Source organism: Lepus europaeus, chromosome 8, assembly GCF_033115175.1.
Source record: "Lepus europaeus isolate LE1 chromosome 8, mLepTim1.pri, whole genome shotgun sequence".
NCBI classification, from domain to species: domain Eukaryota; kingdom Metazoa; phylum Chordata; class Mammalia; order Lagomorpha; family Leporidae; genus Lepus; species Lepus europaeus.
Window position 1 is genome coordinate 82,327,310 of NC_084834.1, and position 25,387 is coordinate 82,352,696.

General features: G+C 41.4%; 1 protein-coding gene across 1 annotated transcript in view; it reads left to right on the plus strand.

Moving 5' to 3' along the window:
• The window catches only part of UNC5C (unc-5 netrin receptor C), a 365,627-nt gene that overhangs the window by 321,192 nt on the left and 19,048 nt on the right, over positions 1–25,387 (plus strand). The window contains exons 8-12 of the mRNA XM_062199151.1: positions 2,421–2,612; positions 3,290–3,634; positions 6,454–6,541; positions 16,794–16,962; positions 21,102–21,335. Of these exons, the coding sequence (XP_062055135.1) occupies positions 2,421–2,612; positions 3,290–3,634; positions 6,454–6,541; positions 16,794–16,962; positions 21,102–21,335 (1,028 nt within the window). The remainder of the gene's footprint in view (positions 1–2,420; positions 2,613–3,289; positions 3,635–6,453; positions 6,542–16,793; positions 16,963–21,101; positions 21,336–25,387) is intronic.

Below are 25,387 nucleotides of genomic sequence, written 5' to 3' on the forward strand. Positions count from 1 at the left end.
AAGCATATGGCAGGGAGAAGGAAAAAAAGACTTTCCTTATGCTAATGACCCTTGATGTCTGAAATAAATTAGATCCATTAGAGTTTATGCTCAATAAAAGAAAGACTTTAAGCACTCCAAAGTTAGTGACTCGAGACCAGTTTTTGCTCCAAAATTCAATCTGCCTACTTATTAATTCTTAGTGAGACTCCAGAGCAGACAGGAGACGCAAAATTATAATCCTGTGCCGAACTAGAATTTTAAAAGACTACATTTCTTTTCCTTTTCTTTTAATTAAACCATTTCTCATGCTTCCCATTTTGTTTCCCTCATTAATTTGATTTTGTTCCCATTTTTGTTCCATTTTTTCTTTCTTTTCAAGGTTTCATTTATCCTATTTCAACTGAACAGAGAACCCAGAATGAATATGGATTTTCTTGTAAGTTTGATGTTTGGATTTTATGTTGCTGAATAATCATTTAATGGTATTGCCCCCAGTTCAAGTTTACCTTTCTTTGCAACACAGATGTGCACACAGGAAATAGGAGCCTAATGTATTCTAACACAAAAAACAAATTGGATTTTCCTGCTGAAAAGAAGAAAGGGTCATTTCATGTCTTTGCCAGCTTTAAAATCTATCAGTCTGCCATTCAAAGCTTGAGTTCTGGTAGTTGACAAAACCTATCATGAACTATGCTGATATAAATAAGGAGCAGAGTTCAAATATTAAAAAGGAAAGGATTCAGGAAATGCAGATCTCCTGCAGGAGATATCAGGAATGTTGAATAAGTAATCATGGCTCTGTACAGCACAACTTTGACTTAAATATAATGTTCTGGCCAGAGTTCACAATCCTGCTGCAGGGCCTCAAATAAGTAGCAGTTCAACAAAGTCATCACCGTGAAAGCAGTGCTCACACAACCAAAAGTATTTGGGATGCCATTGGCTTTCTGAACAACCAAAATGCTGTCTTTGTTGATTGATGAAAAAGAGGATATTCTGGAAACTCTGGGAAGGACAGTACTTATTAAAAAGAATGTGACACTCAGATTCAGGATATTTAAATACAAAATGCCAAAAGAGGTGGAGAAATTCCTAGCAGGGAACTCATCTTTCCTGCCAGTGGATGGAAGATACCACGGCATGAGAGTGTGGGTTATCCTATAAACCACTGGTGCATGAACTATGTTATCGCATTATATAAACCTTGTGACTGTGAGCCTTACGAGGGAGCAGTGGTTCCTCAACTTGCAAGAGGTCATGAGACCTACAGGTTTGAAAATTCTCTACCTCTGCACATGTACACAGATGGGAAATTGAATATACAATTTTGGATTATTCTTGGCTACCTGAAGTGACAACTTACACACCTCTTTTACGGTGGACAGAGAAGCTTTGGTTTACCTAGCTGAACATTTCTTGTGGGTCACAGAAAATTAAGACCAAAGACTTAAAGATGGCAAAGGGGTTTGGCCAAGGTTCAGTTTTGTTGTACTAAGCAGCTTCTATCACCTTTTCCACTTGGACCAAAGCATGTTCTGTGCCACCAAGGTAACTTGCAACATTTCCAGGACTTCTGTTCCTGCTTTAGCCCAAACAGGCCCCTAGGGAACTACATGCTATATTGGCCAAGTGCTTACTTGCCTTCTAGGGTAATCTGAACTTTCTGATCACTGAGCCAGGAGTTCATCCCAGTTAGTAGAGCTATATTTTATGCCAGGAATGAGTAGCCCAAATGTAAATGTAAATCTCTGACGAGATCATGAGAATCTGGGTCCTCAGAGATAGTACCACATCTCTATCAATATCCGGGCTTGAAGAAGGTCCTTGGTACTAATCTCTGCTCCCCATAGCTGGGTTTCTGAAAGCACAACTTTCAAACCCAATATTTTTGGTCCTTATATTTGCTTTTGCTTAATTATACTGTTCTCACCCAGCCCCTCCAACGATTTCTGGAAAACTAGGAGTGCTGTGAAAAGTAATTTGAAGACTTGGAATGATATTCACAAAAAATATTCTGGTTCAGTAAATATGGAGGTTCAAAATATGCCGGATATTTCTACCATGGCACTTATGTTTTTAAAGAACTATATCAGTAAATTCAAAAACCCTCCCAAACTTTTCCACCTGAAATGCTTAATAAACTTTTCTCCCCACTGTGGATTAGGATGGTTTCTTTATATGCATAGTAATAAATGGTCTGTTATGCTGCACAATTAGAAGAAAGATTAGTGGGTGGATTGATGCAGAGTGAGAAAGGAAAAGAAATCAGAGATAATTTTCCACTGAAAGGCCACAGTCATTTTATATAGCTTTTGAAATAGATTTGAAATTAACCTATAAAAAAGGCAATAAATGTCTGAAAAAATTATAGTAATACATATGTATACCTTGGGCAATTTCTGTAAGCAGTTGGTCTAACGGTTTCGCTTCTCCTGTAGCTGCTCCTGACTCCGATGATGTTGCTCTCTATGTTGGAATTGTGATCGCGGTGATAGTGTGCCTGGCGATCTCTGTAGTTGTGGCCCTATTTGTGTATCGGAAGAATCACCGTGACTTCGAGTCTGACATTATTGACTCATCGGCACTCAATGGAGGCTTTCAGCCTGTGAACATCAAGGCGGCAAGACAAGGTCAGTTGATGTTCCAAGTCACACTCTGTCATGCGTGTGAGCAGTCTCCCTGTGTGTCTTCAGTAGCAGGGACAGTTGGATCAGCCAGCTTAGCTGGAATGTAGGCTCAATGAAGACTGTGATTGTCATTGATTTAGTTCATTACAGCGTTAGCGTCCCTCATATAACCACTGAAGAGTTGACAAGGTGCACAAATCATGCTTGTTTTCTTTTCTGATGGATTGTTCTATAGTACTTTTTAACTCCTATTTGAAAAGAGTACACTGATTGAGTTCTTGAGTTCCTTTTCCAAGACCTCTCTTTTGTATTGCTGCAAATACAGGGGATCACAGACTATTCCAAATCCACTATCATCAAGGGAAATTGTTACCTAACAGTGACCTCGTGGGGCTCATGGTTCAAGTTAACCTTTGAAAGAGCTAAACACATTACGTATAATGAGTAGTCTTCAAAGGAAAGTGCAGAAAGAGTTGGCTACTCATCTCTAGTTGATAATACAATAGATCTATTTCTGATTGCCCAATCTTCAGCAGTGCCTTAGAATCTATGCTTCTCCAGTATCAGCTGAGCTGTTTGCTTTGGGCTCAGAAGGCAAGAGGGTGAGGGATGGGTCCTGACTAATGTAGTTTGGCCTGAATGGAGAATGCAAACAGGATTCTCTTCTCTTTCTAATACAGATCTTCTGGCAGTGCCCCCAGACCTCACTTCAGCTGCAGCCATGTACAGGGGACCTGTCTATGCCCTACATGATGTCTCAGACAAAATCCCAATGACCAATTCTCCAATTCTGGATCCACTGCCCAATCTGAAAATCAAAGTGTACAACACGTCAGGTGCTGTCACTCCCCAAGATGACCTCTCTGAGTTTACTGCCAAGCTGTCCCCGCAGATGACCCAATCCTTGTTGGAAAACGAAGCTCTCAACCTGAAGAATCAGAGCCTAGCCAGGCAGACAGATCCATCATGTACTGCATTTGGCACCTTCAACTCCCTCGGGGGTCACCTCATCGTTCCCAACTCAGGTAATGCCTGAACGCCAAGACTGCCAAGGATGTGACTTCAGTCCACACTTTTTTGTGCCAAAATCTTTTCCTTTGTCTTGATTAGACCTGAAAAGTTCAAGTTGGCCATGGGGTGCTTACATACCTATGAACTCTGCAATGGTGAACTTAAGTTAGCCTTCCTAAACCAAGCCTCCTTTCAGTATCAGCCAAACATTACTTGAGACAAAATCAGCAAAGCCATTTATCTTCCCCAACCAACTGTGGAAACTTATCCTCTAGAAATATTTTACTCACAGTTTTCTGCTGGGGTGTAATTCAGAGCTGTCACTGACCATCATCTTAATAGAACTTTAGAAGGCAATATCAAGCCAGCAGTCCTCACTGTTGTCACTATGCTTTAAAAAGGACAAATTAATTAAAAAATAAATCAGTTGGTTCAGTTCCAGTTTACTACAAGAAACAATACTTCAGAATACTAATTATAGATGATCAGAGAACATCATAATAGACATCAAATCTTCATTTCATTAACTCTTTAATACACAGTATTGAACCACAAAGTGTTTATAGGGAACTAACATCTAGCCCTGGTAGCTCCCTCTAGGCTCTCACCATCATCAGATATCCTTTTGTAGTACTATTTAGCTTCCAGCTTGTTGTGCACTATACCCACATCTAGAGAATAAGCCTTAAAAAGGTCTTCAATGATGAATTTAAGTTAAAATGATTGGAAATGTTAAAAAAAATTGGTATTCACTGATCAATGTAGCAATGGGTTTGGAACCATGGGTCCAAGAAGGTTAATGATTTCCTCTTTGACTCTACATTAATTATTTTAGGCAATACTGTGAATTTTGGATATAATAATAAAAAGCAACTTCATTGACCCAAAGTGTTAGTTACCTTAAAAAAATTGTGTTTATACAGTCAAGTGATACACTGACAAGTGGATCTCTAAGGCTGATTATGAAATTGTCTTTGATTCTTCTTCTGATTCAGTCTCCTAATTCAATGCCTTAGCAACTTTCCACCCCTTAACTTTAAAAGGATAAAATAAAATTGAAATATTTAATAGACTACCATTTCATTTTTTACATATACTTTTAGAGTTATATAAAATGCTTTTTAAATAAATTCTCTGTATTAATTCTCATGAGATTAAATACTCTTTGAAATAAAGATTTAAAGTATCTTTATGACAGTCCATCATATGAGTGCATCAAACATGCCCTCTTGTTCTTCTCTTGTTTAAACTTTATAATTAGTCCTAAGTTCTTATTGTCCATGATATTCATTAGATTCTGATTTTCCTTTCCCCTTGCTATACCTGCCACGTTTTTATATGTGAATTATTGTAAAGGCTTCTTAAATAAAGGTGAGAGAGGGAATGTTTGAAAGACTTTGTATCAACTTGGTGATGGTGGTTAACATACATTATATTATCAAAGATAGTGTTTCTTTAGTAGAGCAATGATAGTTCTATAGAGCAACAATAGTGAACTAATTCAGGCCTTGTTCTTTTTACCTTATATCTATATGATTTGTTTCATCCCCATAACAAATATGAATGTATAGTCTATGCTTTTAATATAAAAATATGAAAATCCAGGGTCTTAGTAGCCTGATGTTCAGTCTTCCCACTGCCACTCTGGGTCCTTCCCAAAGCTTCCGGCTCACCAACATGACACCATGGCTCTCAGTTACCTTCCTTCTCAACGCTTGTGAATAATAAACCCCTGAACTCTTCATCCTCTATTCTTGAGACTTCCCAATGCAGGGTGTGGATGTTGTCTTATTGCCCCATGTTTATTTGGGCATATTCGGTTTCCTGGCTCCTTAAAGTATAGGTTACTCAAAGACATGAATACCACCTTTTACTTTTGGTATTCACAACCATGCCAAACACTATACTCACAAAAATGCTCCATAAATTTTTATTGAGCTGAGCTAAAACTACATTTCATGGGAATAAAATGATGGAGCAGAACATCTTTAGAGTGCTGCTTATCCTGCACTACTCTCTAGGATGATGACCAGTGGTAATACAGGCTAGTGGTTCCTACAGGCTAGGACCAGACCACTATCACAGGCTCCCCCTCCGGCCACTTGTTAGCACTGCACTGTCTCCTGTCCCACCCCAGACATGTCGAGTCAGGAACTCTGGGAGTGGAATCCCATAAGCTGTGTTCTAACTAACCTCCTAGTGGTCCCAGTGCAGCCAGCTCAACAAAATACCAGCTAAACAGAACCCAGTGACCTGCTGTGAATAAAGTGCCTGTGGCTGTTTACTTTCAAGAGTTACACAGAATAAAAGAAGTCCTTCAGCAGATCTGATTTGGTTCTGGAATAACACTGATGCTAGCCAGGAATTCCAGAAAGAAATGTGTGGTGGTGTTTGTTTGTTTGTTTTAGTATAGTTGAAGTTAACATTTCTCTGACTTTGAATCTTTTGGGAATTTTTTTTTTAATTGGAAACGATGCATCTTTACAGCTGCTTGAAATTTTAATAGCAGTTGTTGGTTTTCCCCTTATTTTACAAGGAAAACAACAGTGGAACCATCTGTCTATTCCTTAAATAAAGCAAGAGTTTAAGTAGTTACATCATCCCGTTAAGTGATTCCATAGCAGTTGAGAGGGAGCTATGGTAAGAAATGAGGCCTCAAAGGACGGAAAGCAGAACAACTATGAAGATTTCCACAATTCAGGGAAGAGGAGGCAGCCCTTGGCTGCTGGGTCAGAGCACCTCCCCACTGGCTTGAACTGGCCGCAGAGGTATTCCGTGAAGTTTCCCTTGGATTCAAGGGTCTTACTGCCGGCTTTTCTCTTTTGCTATTCAGGAGTAAGTCTGCTGATTCCTGCCGGGGCCATTCCCCAAGGGAGAGTCTACGAAATGTATGTGACTGTACACAGGAAAGAAAATATGAGGTAAATATGCTTTTTTGGGTGCACTTGACTTTATCAATGTCTAACTGGGAGGAAAATTGTGCAATAGGAACAATAAGCCTAACCTATTTTTGTCTTGCGTGCCCTACTTCTTGAACACCTATTTTTCCTGGACCTACGAAAGGCCAAGTTTTACTTCTCTTCATCTGTGGGGCTCTAGACATTTGGGGGGACATTGACTATGGGTGGAAGGCCAGAGATCTTTTCCCCACGTGGTTGGGTGGCCATATTAACAGGAAATCTTGTGAGAAATGTGATCCGTGGATGTTCCAGAGAGACATAAGAATAGACACAGAGATGTCAACTTTAGTGGCCTGACTCAGAATCCAGGCTGTTCCCATTTTAGGGCTAAAGATCACAAAAGATGGGGCAGCCCTTCACCCCTGAGCCTCCCCGTCAGCCTGGCCCTTAATTTTTACCCCTACCCCTGCATTCTTCCTTTTGTGACTGCTCCAGCTGTGGTATCTCAACCTTCTGCTGCGATTACTCTTAGCACACCAAGATCTTTCAAAATGGGTCTCGGGTTGATTAAAACTAGCTCGAATCCCAAAAGCTGTTTGGAAAGTGTCACAGTTGTAAGGGCAAAATCATTTTAAGTAAAAATAACAAGAGGAGTTTACAAGTCCTAAATTCCATTTTCAGTTTGGCCTCTAACAAGTTGTAAGTGGCCTTCTTCTTTGCCCTAAGACGTGTGTATGTGTGTGTGTGTGTTAAATTGTGCTTTGGAACCCTGATTCCTGCTCTGAGTACACTGAGATCTGAAAATAAGAGATGCTGTCAAAATGGAGATCGTCATTGCATAATTATCAGTGTCTTCCCAAGGGAGGGACTTTGGCTTCTGAGCTCTGGGCTCTTTGTGCAGTGCAGGTGACAAAGGTAGAAGGGGTTTATCATTCTAATACATTCTACCTTTTCTCTTCTCTGCTGTCATCCTTAGGAAAACATGCATTTTCAGTCTTGATCTTCAGTGGCTGAAAAGCTCTTTTATTGTGCTCCCAGGTGGAGATACTGGTGTTTATATTCAGTGTGACCCAGAATATTTTTTTTTCCTCAGGTGGTGTACTTTCACCTACACAGACATTAGCCAGGCTAGGAAAATAAGGTTTCTGGAGCATTACTCATGCTTTAAATTTGAGCAACAGAAAATCACTAAAGGCTTTGTGTTTACCCACATCAAATATTCATTTTTTTCTCCATTCCCAAAGCAAAGCAACTTTCACAGGCCTTCAAATTTTCTGTCGTATGCAGCAGGAGAAAAGAAGATTAGCAAACTCCAAAATCATTTTATAGTTTTATTTTATTCTTTCCTGCTCTTGTTCGGAGTCAAGGTTAGCATTAAATATATATATTATATATATATTATATATATATTTTACCAACACAGACCTTTAGTGTAAACATACCTAAGTATTGGCTGTTCTATGCGCTTTATGCTGAGAAGGCATGCTGTGTGCCTACTGTCTTACCAGGGTCTTGAAAAAGTTCATGGAAAGTATGCGTTATGAAAAGAAGCATGCATGGATTTTGACTTTTTTCCCACCAAAACGAACTGATCCTTATTTCATTTTCCACGAACTTTTTGAAGTTCCATGGTTTCCATCTTCTTACCATTGTCTTCAGCGAACCTCAGGCCTCAAGGGGCTGCTGCAGCGCCAGCCCAAGCAGGAAGCACATGCACTCCCACGCCTCCTCTGCTTTTCTGTCCCCTGATCTGGTTGGCACCGCACCAAGGATTATTGTAGAATTTCAATGCAGGAAAGAGAAAACACGGTTGATCAGACTGGATCCTCTGCTTTTAGGGGCCTCTGCTTGAGACTGAAAAAAAGGGAACCATAAACACCCCATTCTATGCTGGTCCCCCAAAGTCAGTTGCAGAGGGAATTACTGTATTGAAATGAGTGTCCATCAAAGAAACCCTGTTTATGAAAAGAAAGTGAGAGAAACCTCAAGATCTCCAATGAAAATAGGCACCAGAGACCATGAAACAAGAAAACAACTCAAGCAGATAACCATCTTGGATAAATGAGAAATCGTCCCATCACTAATTATCTGTTGTAAATTAGATGTTTGTAAAACACTAGGACAAGACAGATTGCTTTAAAATGCAGCAATCACACAAAGCATCAGAGACATTTATTCAGCAAACTCTTTTTTTTTTTTTTTACATTAAAGAAAGACTTTGATATGAAGTAGACAGAACTAACATAAGGTCCTGTTACGTAGTTGTAAGTCACTCTCTAAACTGCTGAGCCTGGGAGTTGGGAGGTTTAAGTACACTGAGAGCATGGACTGTGTCCAGGCTGGATTCCTGGTAACAAGGCTATGTAAAATTTCATTTTATATTTTCCCTGAGAACCATAGAAAACTATCATGGGATAATTCTAAGAAAGAGGAAGAATAAGTTTCCTTGAAATTGTAAATTAGCTGTGAAAATGCTCTAGAGCAGTTCATAGGTTGTAACACATTACTGCTTTCCAAATTTTTGTTCACTCCTCACCACAACTCTGCAAGTTAAGAATGAGCTCCCAATTAAAGAAAAAAATAAGGCTCAAGACAATTAAGTCACATAGCCCAGGTCCCACAGCTCATAACCAAGAGAGGCAGAATTCAAACACAGGTTGATCGGACCCACAAGCTCTTCTGCTTTCAAATGTGCCATTGGTCCTCTGTAGCACCGATACCCAAACACACGCAGCCTCTGCCCTCTGACTACCCCACATTTCCTATTGCTCGCTACAGACCCTTTCCATCCTCCACTGGTCTGAGATGAGACTTCTCTGGGAGGTGGCAACAGGAGATGTGGCTGTTATTTCAAGGCTCGCGTAAGACAGTGCTGAACATTTTTCTAAATTTTCCCCTCTCCCTGATTCCTTTTATCACATCCAAACCCGTGCGTGTGTGTGTTTCCAGCTGGATGCCAGCCAGCTGGTCATCTGCTGATGTGAATTGTCAGAAGGGAGGCGTGAACTTAATTACATGTGGCACAGCATTAGCACTGCCGAATAGGCTGTAGGAGAAAGCGCAGAGTGGCAGGTGACTGGTCTGAGCCTGAGCGGGCGGTGGACGCAGGAGCAGCCTTCTCTGAGAAGAATACAGAGACCTGCGGGGCTCCTGCTGCATAGCTCCCGGGAGAGGCTGTAGCTCTGTCCCTGTGGTTTCAATGTCCAAGATTCCTGCCCCTACTGCGGGCTTCTTGCCTTGTTTCCAGCAGCAGTTTGAAAATAGGAGTCTGACTCAAACCAGAATTCCGCCTTTGTTGATTCTTACTGAAAAACATTTGAAGATGTGAAAGTTGGTTTCCCCCTTTCTTGACATTCTGCATTGATCTGGCAGTTTTATCAAAAGGCCCAGGGATCCATTGAGCAAGTCCAAACATAACGGAACATGGACCACTGTTTGTAAACTGTGGGGAGCCTTGGAAGGTGTCTGAGAAGGACAGTGGCACACGGGAGGCAGTGCTGTCGACAGATGGATCTGGTGATGGGGGGATGTGTTGGCCGGGGGAACAGAAGTCTCCTCCTGAAGGCTGGGTGCTGGGTTGCACAATGGCAGGGACACAGTGTGTGGAGGAGAAGCAGGAATGGGCCAGCTCTGAGTTCCAGAGAACACCCGGGAAAGAGGCTTCAGAAGCCTCATGTTTCACAACCGCCCGGAATTGCTGCAAAGCAGTGGCAGAACACACCTGAGTGATTCAGGAAGTGAGTTTTCAACGTCGTGAGAACCGTGAGAGCAACAGGAGAGGTTTTTAAGCTGCAGTTGGTCTGAGGGAGAGGACAGATCCTGAAACTAAATAGACCAAGTAAACGTAAGGCACATGAGTAAAGAATCTGCATGTGGCTTGGTACTAAACACACCCGAGGGAGCCCTCCAGGATTTTCAAATGGTAGAATGTGTGTGTGTAAGGATAAAAAAACCAGTGTAGGCTGGCGCCGAGGCTCACTAGGCTAATCCTCTGCCTGCAGCGCCGGCACCCCGGGCTCTAGTCCTGGTCGGGGCGCCGGATTCTGTCCTGGTTGCCCCTCTTCCAGGCCAGCTCTCTGCTGTGGCCCTGGAGTGCAGTTGGAGGATGGCCCAAGTGCTTGGACCCCTGCACCTGCATGGGAGACCAGGAGAAGCACCTGGCTCCTGGCTTCAGATCAGCACAGTGCGCTGGCTGCAGCGCACCGGCTGCAGTGGCCATTGGGGGTGAACCAATGGAAAAGGAAGACCTTTCTCTCTGTCTCACTCTCTCTCACTGTCAAACTCTGCCTGTCCAAAAAAAAAAAAAGAAAGAAAGAAAGAAAGAAAGAAAGAAAGAAAGAAACCAGTGACCAGTGGAGAGCAGGACCTCAAAAATCAAAGGGAAAGAGAACTTCAAGATAGAGGATGTGGTTAACAGAGCTGGTATTAAAGCTAAAATGTGGGGATGGCACCGTGGGTACGATGCCACTTGGGATCCCCGCATCCCATGTCAAAGTGGAAGGCGGTGGTATTTGTTTCTCCTTTTAAACAGATTCCTTTCTCATTCAAGAGCCTGGTTTTCTCAATCTCAAGGAATAGCTCTAAACAGACTAAAGGTGGGCATGGGACAGTGAGCCCAGGCATATGTAAATCTGACTTTCTCACAAGTCTACACAGTGTCTATTGAAATCCTTCCTAGAAAGAAATACTTCAATGTTGTTTCTGCAAGCACATTCTTTTCAGTGAGAGGAAAAAGAATTAAATAAGTGGGCAAAAAAGATAAGCAAATGGGGAAAGAAGGTTATAAAAGAGAAGATCAAGTTGAGGTGCCGGATTCTGTCCCAGTTGCTCCTCTTCCAGGCCAGCTCTCTGCTATGGCCCGGGAAGGCAGTGGAGGATGGCCCAAGTGCTTGGGCCCTGCACCCACATGGGAGACCAGGAGGAAGCACCTGGCTCCTGGCTTCAGATCGGTGTAGCTCCAGCAGTAGCGGCCATTTGGGGAGTGAACCAACAGAAGGAAGATCTTTCTCTCTGTCTCTCTCTCTGTCTAACTCTGCCTGTCAAAAATAAAAAGAGAGAAGATCAAGTGAGAAGTTAGAATATAAAATATTTGGCATAATGTGGTAAGTTACAAATCCACATATCCATGAGGAAAAAATATGTCCAGAAGAGGCTCAATTGTTTCTCCTTTGTCTCCTCATAACGAAGGTATTTTGTTAATACAGTGAATATCCTTGAAATAAAATGGCAGTGAGTGTCAAGGGCTGCTTCTATTAGCATGGAAGTCACGTGGCTAAGGCCAAGTACAGCAGTCCCTCTGTTATCATGGGCAGTTGGTTCCAGAATCCCCATGGATACCCAAATCTGCAGACGCTCAAGTCCCTTATATAAAATGGCTTCGTGTTTACATATGACCTACACACATCCTCCCATGTGCTTCAGGTCATCCCTAGCTTACTACAATACCTCATCTAGTGTAAATACTGCATAAAGAGTTAATATGCTGCCTTCTTTAGAGAATAATGACAAGAAACATCATCTGTATGTTTACAGCACAGACACAATTTTTCTCCGAACATTTTCAATCTGCATTTGGTTGAATCCACAAATGAGGAACCCATGGATATGGAAGGCTGACTATATAACTTCAGTAAAATAATTCCACAGGATTCAGACATTCGGTCCAGAACACGTTTGGCCATTCTGATTGAATCCAGGGATAGATTTGGAACTATTTGGGGGAATGAAGGTCTCCCTTTTGGTGTGTCCTCCAGATACACACATGCATACATACATATATACGTATATTTGGGGGGGCAGGCCCTGAGAGGTCTCTGGAACATACATATTTCAAGTTACCAGTCATGGTGAAGGCATGTGCTCTAAAAGGCAGCTGAGGCTAGGGTGGGATTGTCACCTCAAGGGATGTGACAAAAGCTGCCTGTGTTCATGGAAGGCATTGCAAGTTCACAAAAAAGGTGGATGGCCAGAATGGTTTCCAGCAGTTTTGAGCCTGCTCTAGCAAGCACACATGAAAAATGTATCAAAGCCCTAAACCTATTATAAGCAACCCAAAGTACACCCCTGTGTGAAAGAAATTGAATGAGTTGTGTGTGAAATGTAGCCTTGCCGATGACTAGCTTTGGGTCCTCAGGCTGTGGTGTTAATATCTCTGGACTTCAGTTTCCTGTCTAGAAAGGAGGCAATCTAAGTGCTTATTCTAACCACCTTACAGGTGTGCCCTGAGCAGCAAATGCAATTGCTTGTGTGAAACTTTTGTAAAGTCTGCACTTCAGTGTGGAAGTTCTCTTCCTGGGTGACAGCAAGCAAAAGATGAGCGACTCTCAGGCAGGAAACAGAAACTTTTCTCTGTGGGCTTTGTCCTAGAAACCAGAACTCAGCCAGCATTGACCGCAATATTATCCTTCTTGGACTTGAAAAGCCTTTAAAATGTTAAGCATTGTTCATTGTTGAAGTTCTACTTAATTGCTACCTCTGCAGCTAATTTTCGCTTTGTGTTCATTTCCATATCATCCACAATTAATATTTACAGGCTGTTTGCCTGAACAGCTAGGCTAACACATGAAACATCAAGGAGTGAACACTTCACTCTGAAAACACAAAATGTACTTTTCTATGATTTTGTTTTATGTATTTTCATATCCTCCCTTTATATAAATAAAGGAAATATGAATTTAGACACTATAACCTTTGGTTTCATATAGTTAAAAATTTCACCTTCCCTAAGTCACTCTTTCCATATATGCTTGGGAATGTTTCCAATTTCAATGTTAGTTCTTTCATCTTGAAAACATATAAGAGATTCTTATCATTATTTCTTCTTTGTTTTTGATCCCCTGTTATGAATTCCACTTCACCACTTCCCTATTCATCACATTCTCGCACCTCACTGGGTTAATAAATTCTTTTGACACCTCCTGCTCCTCCTTCCTCCCTCCCTCCCTTGCTACCCCTCCTCCAAGGATGGTGCCCATCAATATTGCATGCCAGGGGTGTGCTGGGAGAGGACAGGGCTGACAGTTCCCCATCCCAGCAGGGGATCGTCTTCTCCCTTCTGTTCCAACTCAGTGGTGAGCTGAGCCCCCTCCTTCCCGCCTCAAGCACCGGCTGCTGACACCAGCCTGAAAGACAGATGTTTCCAATCCCCAACTATATTGCAAGAGCCACTTGAAATGGATTCCACTTCAGTCGCCTTCCTTAAAAGTTGAATGCTTGCTTCTCAAGGTACACTTGTCACTGAAAGGTAGCGAGAGTAGTGCTCAGGCAAACGCAGCCGTTGCTTTCTCCCTCCAGTAGGCAAAGTGGAAGTGAGCAATAATAAGGTCACTCCCTATGGCAGATGGCGTGATATTAACTACGACACCATGAAAGCAAATCCTTACTCATGTTCTAGGAGAGTGAGTTTTATTCTGGAAGAAGGAGAACAAACTGGCTTAAGAGGAAATGAAAACCACAGTGATAAAAGGGATAATAATGAAGTCTCAGACTGTTGCCAATAACTTTAGGATCCCAAATCAAAGCACATTTCCAAGTACCTAGATAACTTTAGATTTAATAGAGGAAACTATGTTGTTATTCATAGAGAATGGAGATAAAATGAAAAGGCTGAAAGTAGATAAAACTCATTTTGGTTTTCTACAAGAAAGAAATACCAGAGGTTGGTGACAGCCTAGTGCAATTTTAGAATGAGAGGGGAAGCTGTGATAGCCAAGAGTGTTTAAATGGAAAATGTGCCAAATTATAATTCTGTTTTTAGAACTGATAATAACTGGTAACTTGGAAAGTTCTGAAATGTGACCTTGTTTATGAGTTACCAAGTTGGCTGTCATTGTTTTACAGAAGCTAAGAGAAGACACAAGACCTTTAGATTAGACACAAGGGACAGTGCTACTAGCAGCACTACCTGGGCTATCATTATTTTTGTGCCTGTTTCTTAAGGTCCAGTTCTGAAAGGGTTCTACAGAGAGGATCAGATGACATCTGTATACTCACTGGTTGCATTCCAGGAAAGGAGCTCTGAGATTAAGGAACCTCTTTAACAATAAAAGTATACGTGCCTGCCATGTGCTCCAGAGGTAGACACTGTTTTCCAAGGCATTTGCTACACAAAACTTCCTTGAAAAGACAGGAACAGGCAGTATCCTGAGAAGTCCAAGGAGAATGACCTTCCAACCATATTAAAAATAACAGAGTTGCTATCATTCAGTGACTATTACATGAGGATAAGCCATAGAAATAAACTAACTAACTTCTAGATTATGTAATAAATAATATATAAACTATAGATAAAGGCTAGAGGAAAAATCAATTTCAAGTGGCCATTGCCATTATAAAGGAATCTGATATCCCCTTGTCATATGCATGTGAATGAAATGGAAAGATGTGAACTAGGCAATGTATGTTTTAATGGGTTTAGATGTGGCTGAACTAAATAACACAAAGTATTGACATTAGACTAGAGAGAGGTTTCCAGTGATGTCCTTGAAAAGGCCCCTGCACTTGCCATATTCTTGTGTTACAGTTTCATCAATGATTAGAATGACGACATAAATGGCAGGCATATCAGATTTGTGGAGGGTAAAAGAGCAGAAGAGACAGCCAATATTTGGTAGAAACACATAGAATTAAGAAATAGGTAGCTGAAATTTACCCTGAAATTATTAAGTGACATTAAAAAGCTAAATATAAATTTCTGCTCCTGGGTTCAAAAGCCATCATTACAACCACAGAACTATATAGACTTAGCCTAAGAGCTTTCTGTGCTTTGAACACTTAGAGTGGTCAGCTTTAAAAATTACTTACCTCCTTGGGGCTTCATGCTTCATTTTTATAAAAGAGATGTTTAACCATACTATCACCATCTATCCATCTAACTGGAGCCTGTTAAATAGCATGTGTAAGTAAGGACTTGATTGAGAAAAATGTAAGGCAACAATTTGGTGACACATGAATGTAACTGCACATTCCCAATCAAAGAAAGTAGCAGTCATCTTCTCTGTGTACCCTAGTATTGAGTTAATTTTCAGATACCTCATTTAATGAGAACCTTGAGATCTTGACAAACACCCAAATGAAAAGGAAAGTATAAATATAAGAAAACTGGATATCATACTTTTCCAGCTGAGCTTCAAAAAATGAAGACATTTGGTCTGTAATGAGTGTAGAAATGTCATAACATGCTTCAAATACATGAAGCAAAGTAAGACAGAAAGCAGCTCACGGATATGTGGAAAGAAATTTCAAGAAGGCAGGTTGTGTTCACTCCAAGTCTTTATAATCAGTGAGGTGAGCTCGGTAGCAGTGAACTATGATTCTGGGTGTGTCTGAGGCACTAACCACAAGTCAGCCATGATGTAGAGAGGCCCCTGCTTTGGGAGGAAGGTGATGTTAAATGACCCCTGAGAGCCCTTCTAGAATTCTGTGACTCCATGATTTCTAAAGTCATGATATTCTAATAAACAGTTTGAGTATTGTAGTTGGGAAGGCATTAGTTTTAGTCCCATTACTAACCTGGGCTTGTTAGTTGCCAGAATTTGGGCAATCCGCTCAACTTCCTCACATATCAGTTGATTGGTTGGGTTCATTGATCCATTTGCCTATTGATTACAGTCTTGGTAAAGAAGTAAAAGATATTTTAACAATAAAGAATTTGTAGATTTAAAGTTCTTTATGCCCAGACGATTGAGTATGAAATATACAAGTAAAGAGATATCATTATAGATTGATACAGAAATACAGTTCTATATTATTTTTGGTCATATTTGAAAGAACAATTCTGCCAAATACCAGCTAGAATTCTTCCTGAAAGTCTTTGGGACTAAGTTTACCTCTAGGGTGTCCTCATTCTGAAGTGATTTTTTTGAAGTATTTTTCAAGGGAGGTCCTAAAAACACAAGCATTATCAAAAAAGTTGGTTATGTAACTTCACACTGACTCTGTTCTTTCTCGTTCCATCCTGAAAGCATTGGTACATGAATTCAGAGGAAGCTACCAAAGGCAGACCTGTGTCTAAGGGAAGGGGATCAAAGTGACAGGGGCAAATTGACTGTTATCATAAAGACCTCCAGTCTTTCATGATCAAAGACTTAGTATAAGGAGCATGTCTTTCCATTTAATTCTGCTGCACTTCCGCACTGCCCCCACCCAAGACATGAAAAATCCCAAGAGGAAACTATTCCACCAGGTTGTGCAACTTGAGAAGTCAGAACTTAATGAGTACAAAGGACGTATACCCTATGGGGATGTCTGATCCCATTCTCTGCTCTCCCACCAGGCCACCCATGGAAGACTCACAGACACTTCTGACGCCTGTGGTGAGCTGTGGGCCTCCAGGAGCTCTGCTGACCCGCCCCGTCATCCTTACCATGCATCACTGCGCAGATCCTGACACTGAGGACTGGAAGATTCAGCTCAAGAACCAGGTGGCACAGGGCCAGTGGGAGGTGAGCCTCTAACTGGGACAAGGATGGAATACAGGAGCAACCCAAGCAGATGAGTGGGGCAATCATGGGAAGCCTTTTTTTTTTTTTTTTTTTTTTAAGCAAAATGTGGGCTGTGGGTAGAATTTTACCCAACTCTCAACATACAGACTAGGTTCCAAGTGCTTTATTTTCTGGCACATAGGCACAAAGAAAATGATGAGGGAACAATAGCTAACTCACAGGAAAACTATACTTGAGCATCTTTGACAAGCCTTTTTTGAACAGAGATAATGTATATTGGGAAGGCGAACATACACAAGTACAGGGGACTACATCAAAAAGTTCATGAACAATGGAATTAAGGTTTTTTTTTTTTAAATTATTTAGTTAAGACAGAGAGAGAAAAAGAGAAAGGGAAAGATAGAGTAATCTCCCAGCTACTGATTCACTCCTCAAATGCCTCCTATGGCCAGGATCCCAGTCAGGAGCCAGGAATTCAGTTCAGTAATCTTACGTGGGTAGTAGCAGGACAACTAGTTGAGCCATCACTACTACTTCCTAGGGTGCCCACTAGCAGGAAGCTAGAATCAGGAGTGGGAACCAGGTGTCAGACCCAGGCACTCAGATGTGGGATGTGGTTGTCCCAACTAACAATTTAACAGATAGGCCTAACAGCTATTTTCATGCAAAATAAATTTTTTTCTGAAATCTATATATCCCATTGGGACTTCAAAAAGTATATGAAAAATGGGGAAAAAGATAAGGCACATGTTCCACTGTGTATATTTAATAAGGAAAAATGTACAGGTGCAAACGTCCACTAGTCATAAACATTGCTCTTCTGCACAATGCAGTTGCTTCTCATATCCTCATATACTGAAGTGTCCTCCTATGTGTTAATTTACAGGTAGAGAAACTTTGCACCTGTGTCAGAAAATGTTAGGTACTTCATGTACCTGGTATGTAGCTCTTGCAGACTGAATCTAGGGAAACAGAAAGAGTGTGTTTCCAAAGATCTACTAGAATGAAGAACACCGAGAGCATCTTGGCTCCCTATGGCTGTTGCCATGGTAATTTCTTAAGGACACTGCCTTAAACATGTCACTGCACTTATGTCAGTACCCTCAGGGGAAGTGTTTGGCCTAGTAGTTAAGGCACCACTTGAGATGCCTGCATCTCATATTACAGTGTCTCGGTTTGAGTCCTGGCTCCACTCCCTGTTCCAGCTTCCTGCTAACATGTACTCTTGGAGGCAGCAGATGATGGATGAAGCACCTGGGTCCCTGCCACCTGAGTAGGAGATTTGGATTCAATTCTTAGCTTCTCAATTTGGCCTGGCCTAGCCCTAGCTGTTTTAGGCATTTGGGGAGTGAACCAGTATTGAGAGATCTCTCTCTGTTAGTCTTTCTGTCTCTCTCTCTCTCTCTCTCTCTCCATCTGCCTTTCAAATAAATAAAATACATAAGTGAGAAAGTTAGAACCCTTCTCTGAGTAACTATACTTTGGGAACATTTATCAAAAAATCAAATAATTATCAAAAATATGATATAAACCTCAATACAACTCAGAAGATACATAAAATGTGAAAGTATCCAAAGATTATAATGTGTATTTTGTTATTACTTGTGAAATTTTTCTTTTAGAAAAAAATTAAGTTGGGATATTTTTTCTAGAAATGAAGTCTAGCTTGTAATATTTGCAGAAAACATACTGTTATAGTTACAAAAGTAGCAGGACATCTCTGAGATTAACAGGAATTTCTCTCCTATAGATGTCTTCTACTCTTAGCCATGTGAGGAAACACTCTTTGCCAGAGGCCTTACTAATAAGTCTAAGATTGGAGTGTAGGGATGTGCTTTATTGTAAGACCAGACTTGATCAGATAGACCTTTAATCTCTTTTAAGCTTGAAATGACTTATTCACAAAACATCTCAAAGTCTTAATCTCAAATGATCCTAAATTATTTGCATGATTCTCTAATACTCTTATCCATTTCTGGGTTTGAGTAATAATAACAACAATAACAATAATAAAGAGATGAGGAGCAGAGTGGACAGTCTTGATGAAAACACTTGTAGACTCGTAAGTGCCTGGGACATGGGCAATTTTTTCTTGGTCACATCTTCTAGGGGATTCCCTAGAATCCCAGGGATGTTGTAGGTTGCCCTTTGTCCAGCTGGAACACAGGGCTTCTTCCTAGGTGTCCTTTTGAGGCTGAAATACCGTTGTGCATACTGAGCGTCCCTCTCTTGTGTTTTTCAGTTTGAGCTTCCATTTGAGAATATTTCAAAAAGTGTGTGGAAAATGAAATTAAAATATAAGATTTCTGGTTCAAAAATTGTGAAATCCTTGCATACAGGGGTCTTCAAAATGTTCATGGAAAATGCCTAATATGAAAAGTGAACACAGGGATTTCCAAATTTTTTGCATAAGGTTAAAATTATCATGTAATTCCATGACATGAACTTCTTGATGTACCCTCATAGACTTTATTTCATTGGTGCTTTTAAAACACAAACTTTATCATAGCTCCAATAGGCCTAACCTTATCATCAACTACCTGAGGTGGCTGCTTCTTTCCCATCTTTTTCCAGACCCAGGAAATAAATTTATGATGGTACATTCATTCATTATTTTTGACAAATAGTTACTAGACACGCACAAGGAGGCAAGCACACTGAGGCAGAGTGGAAAACAAAAGAACCATGGTTGCTGCCCCTGTGGAGATCAAATAACCTAATACACAGACTGAATCATGCTGTGCATGTGTTTTTATTGCTACCACATGAAATTTCTTTTAACTTCAATAAATTAAAATACGGAGGATTTCACCTAAAAAGGTAAACTTTCAAATTCTGGAAAAGTCAAAGCTCCATGTCACTGGACTGGCATTCCTAGGTAGCAGACATGGGCTGATGCCAAGTGTTGAAAGAGCTCTTTAGACCCACATGCGCATGGGTCTTAGCACTGTCTTCACTCCTTATTGTCCTGCTTTTCCCCAAGAGGAATCCGGAATTATGACCTTTGGTCAATGGATACTACACTTGATCATTCAGTTTACTTAATGTAGTGGGAGGCACATAACTAAATCAAAACCTGGTTGAATTAACCACTGTGTTTACAAAAGTCATCACTGCCAAGTATTTTTTTATTTCTTGTTAAACATTTTAAAGTCTAAAAGATTAGATATAAATAGTTCAGTGGGTTGGCGCTGTGGCTCAATAGGCTAATCCTCCCCCTGCGGCACTGGCACACCAGGTTCTAGTCCCAGTCGGGGTGGCGGATTCTGTCCCAGTTGCTCCTCTTCCAGTCCAGCTCTCTGCTGTGGCCCAGGAAGGCAGTGGAGGATGTCCCAGGTCCTTGGGCCCTGCACCCGCATGGGAGACCAGAATAAGCACCTGGCTCCTGCCTTGGGATCAGTGCGGTACGCCGGCCGCAGCACACCGGCCGCAGCGGCCATTGGAGGGTGAACCAACAGTAAAGGAAGACCTTTCTCTCTGTCTCTCTCACTTCCACTCTGCCTGTCAAAATAAATAAATAAATAGTTCAATGACTTCCATGAAAAATAACAGAAAAAAATTGTCTTACAGGTAATAGAGTTTTCTTTAGAAATTCAACAATCAGAATTCTTTAGAAAGAGCAGTGTATTACTTTTGGAAGTAATTGACAGGCAAATTTTGAAAGAGTGAAGTAGAATGGTATTGTATAAATCCTTAATTTCTCTAATTGTTTCCCAAAATAACACATTTTCAGAGAAAAAGAAATGCAATAATGGGAGTACAATCATATTTTTGAATTAAATAGGAAATGTAGAGATTGAAGCATTAAATTTTCATAAGAATAGTAAATTCAGGTACACTAATGTTAATAGGACAATTGATGAATGTCTTTTAGATTTTTATGTAGAACCCAGTGGTGTAGATTCTTGGAAGATTAAAAATATTAAAGTACATCTAAATAAAAGATATCATCAGTATAAGCTAATGTTAGGAAGATAACAACTAAGAATGGAAAGAGAGGTATCCTAAAGCCTAAAAAAGAGAACAGGAAAAAGAGCACTCAAAACTGAGAAGTCTTACTCCATCCCATGTGCCACCATCCATGATGGCCTGCACCTGTCCTCGGTGGCTCATCATGGATCCTGTCTTCCATCCCCCAGGACGTGGTGGTGGTCGGAGAGGAAAACTTCACTACCCCTTGCTACATTCAGCTGGATGCAGAAGCCTGCCACATCCTCACAGAGAACCTCAGCACCTACGCCCTAGTCGGCCAGTCCACCAACAAGGCAGCTGCAAAGCGACTGAAGCTGGCCATCTTTGGGCCCCTCTGTTGCTCCTCCCTGGAGTACAGCATCCGGGTCTACTGTCTGGATGACACACAGGATGCCCTGAAGGTAAGTGGCACCCCTTCAACCCCCCTCTTCTCCCTCATCTGGAAACCCAGCTTTGGTGTGGCTATCCATATTTAGAGATGTGTGTGTGTGTGTGTGCGTGTGTATGTACCCAAGTCTGTGAGCACATGCATTTGGCTCCAAAGGACGCAGTTTACAGAAGAGAGACATTTCTCTGAAGCCATGCTGATATATGAGCTATTTCCTTTATTCTGATTCTTCCCAAGGGCTACTTTTGTTTATTTTCCTTGATTTCTTTTAATGAAAAATTTAGAAGAATCTGGCAGTGAGACCCATGGATGGTAAATAATCTGCTTCCACGTTTATCTCAGCTGTGTTCTTCCTATAACAGGAGTTGGCGTAATTGCTCACATTGTATGTTCCTCTTGTGTGCTACTTCATTTATATGCATTCCCATTCTCTTTACGAGGGCTGTGAGGGAGAGGGTATTTGACAACAGGCTGCTGCTTTGCAGAACAAATGAGCTTAATTCCTGGTGCGATTATGGCCATTCATTTCATCCCAGTTGAAGCTTTCAGGGATATTATAAGCGCCTGCCTTTGAGGAAGTTATGATGTAGAAGCAGGAATAAAAGAAACATTCCAAGGATGAGGAGGTAAGTTGACTGAGAGCAACACCACAGCTGGATGCAAAGTTCTATGCTAGTTCAGAAGAGGGAGGCATCTTATTGTTTTGAGGACATCTGCAAAGGAGCTAACATTTGGCCCTAATGGAAGTTGGCCTTCAGGCAGAAGTAATGGGGGGAAAAATTACCATATTTCTAGGTGGTGGGAATAGCATGAAGAAATACAGATGTGAACAATAAGTAAAGACCTACTACAGGCTCATCATCGCAAGCCTAGGATAATATACAGGGGTTTCATTGGGATGGACCTTGATTGTCAGAGAGAGGGGTCGATATTGAGTTTATTGAGGTGATAAAGACTGGGGATGTCTAAACAGGAGAGAGAAATGATGGAAACATGTTAAAAATATTAGTCTGACTTCAGTGGAAAACAGAATCAAGGTAAGAAAGAGTACCTGGAGCATCTGTGGTGATGACAGAGCAGAGAGAGGAGAGGAACAGGCATAAAAGGCCTGTTCAAGAAGCCTTTATTGGGTTTGGCAATTGACACTCAAGGGTGGGCCAGAAGATCAAGTTTCTGTCTCTACATTGCAGGGACAAGCTCAAGGGACAGAAAGCTTTGTTCTATAGCCTGGCTTGGTGCGGCCTATTATGACAAAGCACCACAGCCTTTTCACATTCATGCAGGCTGGAAGGCTGAGACCAGGGTGCCAGCACTGTTGGGCTCTGGTGAGGGGCTCCAGGCTGCCCACTTCTCAATGCCTCAGCTGGAAGAGGGGGCTCTGACATCACTTTGACAAGGGTACTAATTCCCTTCATGAGGGCTCCCCCTCCGTGACATAACCGCCTCTCAAAGGCCCACTTCTGAATACCATCACATGGGGGTTAGGATTTCAACATACAAATTTTTGGCAGACACAAATATTCAGTCCATTACACTGCTTTTTTTCCTTTGGAATGCTAAATTGATTGTATGAATTAGACATCTAGACACAGATGCCTGAGGAACAGTTAGAAATATGGATGTGAAGATTAGAAATCTTCATAACCACCTCTAAGTAGCACTGTCCTCACTGATGTGCAACCCAAGGCACAGCAAGGTTAAGTGAGTTGGTCTACATCATGCAGCTATTAAGTGGATAAAATAAGCTTCATGCCCATGTCCTCTGCTGCCGTTGGGCTCTCAGCTAAGCTGGGCTTCTTGAAGAACCACACCCTACTGCCTCTGGAACAATAAGGACTTGCTGAGGGGAGGGGTAGCCCACAAAGGATTTGAGGAGGTTGGATATGTGGAGAAGGAAAATAAATCAGATAAGCCAAGAAACCTCTGAATATCAAGAGGGTTACTTCTGGGGTTCCCAGGCAAAGGGAAGTTGTGAGTCATGAAAACTGAGTGTTGCCCAGGGGGTCCTGGGCAGTGGGCCATGGGAATGGGTCATGGAGAACACAAATGGAAAGAGATAAAAGAAAAGCTTATTGCAGTTACCTGTGCCTCTCAATGGATGTGATCAGCATGGTCCCCAAAGAGGGGATGAGATTTGGTTGGTTGCCTGATATATTTTTGAAAGTAGGGCCTGTAGGATTTTCTGATATTGAATAAATTCTGTGAACACACATCTCCAGTGTAAAGCTCAGGTTTACTTCTTTTATATTCCTTACCAATGTAATACTTCTAAGGCACTGGATTTCAGGATAGAAATCAAGGAAGGATTAGATTCTTCTCAAAGAAAATTGTATTTGTAGGGGAATCATGGGATCTGATTAAAGCAAGTCTTTTGAACAATTCCAAGAAGAATCATGCATTGCAAAGAACACAATGCAGAAGATTCATTTTATATCCAAAATGTTTGATATACATGCATGCCTTTGATATTATACACATGGTCATACTCAGGAATCCTTGATCTGTCTTCCAAACTGACATATACACAAATATATGCAAAAATGTCATCTTTTCTAAAATACTTTTGGTTATTTAAAATAGTGATAAAGAGAAGCAAAGAGTCAACTCTGAGAAAAGTTGATGTATAGCTTTAAGCAAAGAAAACAACCCAAGAGCACTTTGTATTGAGTCAACACTTTCCAAGCAGGCATTTGTAAATTCTCAGCATCTGGGGATCTAGTGCCTAGCCTGAAACAAATATGAATAATGGATGAAGCTTTCTTGTACCTCATGGCCTTTTAATAGTGCAGAAATACCAAAATCCTACTTCTAGGTAAATGACCCATCCCACCTACCAGTGAGACAATTAGTGTCAACACTGCCTAACATTGAAGCTTGAATTGGAAAAACTTGGGGTTGATTAGCTCAAAAATGTCCTTTTGTACTAAAGTGTCCCCCATGGTACCCTACCTGCTGAGGTTCCCTCTTAGCTTTCCTCCAGCTCCTTGCTTCTCTGATCACAGTTATCCAGACATGCGATCTTTTGCCTCACCCCTCCCAAATTCCTCCTGCTTCTCCAAACCTACCCACTCCTGTTCTTCCTACATCAGTAGTTTTCTATCTCAGTGCACAGAGATTCAGGCAAGGAGCTTTACAGAAGACTCACTCCAAGATCCTACCCAACTGGGCTGGTCCTAGGGATTATTTTGAGTACTTGCTGTGTCATCTTATCATGCAGCCAAGTTAAGAACCTTCATCCTAAACAGTTTCATAATTCTTTTGGAACTTGGATTCTATTAAGGATAAAATTTCCCACATCTTCAAATCATTCTTTCTGCCATCCCTTCTTCTCTTGGTTCGCAATCACTGTCACTGGTTCTTCTAGGTACCACCTCAGCCGTTACAACACCTCTAGAGAAGACCATACCCTCTAACCAAAAGGCCAAGAGGAAAAATTCTAAAACTTCTCATACCCCATGATCACTGCTGGTTCAGCTCTCCATTTCCTGGGCTGGATCCTCACTCTATTGCTCATTGTCCACTTGAATTCCTTTACACAGACTGCCATGCATCTCCTGCCCTGGACTCTTCTTTCCACCCACTTGATTCCCATCATTGTCTCAAATTCCAAGTGACCGTCCATTCTCTCTCACACATGGCACAGGGAACTGCCTTTTGTTCTCTGGTCCTCTGGTCCACAAAGCCCTCATCTATTCCTGCTTATACAGGGAACTCGGTTCCACCCTGAAGTCTCTTGTCATCTTGAACTGCTGCACACTCCTAATTTCTGTAGCCAAGGATGGCCTCCACTGAACAAGCTCTCTCCATCACCACTTACACACTGTAGAGATGCTATTAAAAAACTCAGACATCTCTGACTGGATATACTGCAATCTCTAAAGAGATGCCTCTCTTGCTTCCTCATCACCTTTTGTTGTCTATATTTTCTTATTAGTCAGATTCTATACCACTGTTTTTCCATGTATCATTCATTCTCCTGAAGTCCCTTATTGAATCTCTGGCCCTGTCACACTTAGTAGTAACCCTAAGCTTGCAATGCAAGTCCCCTCAGCTGCTATCCCTTTG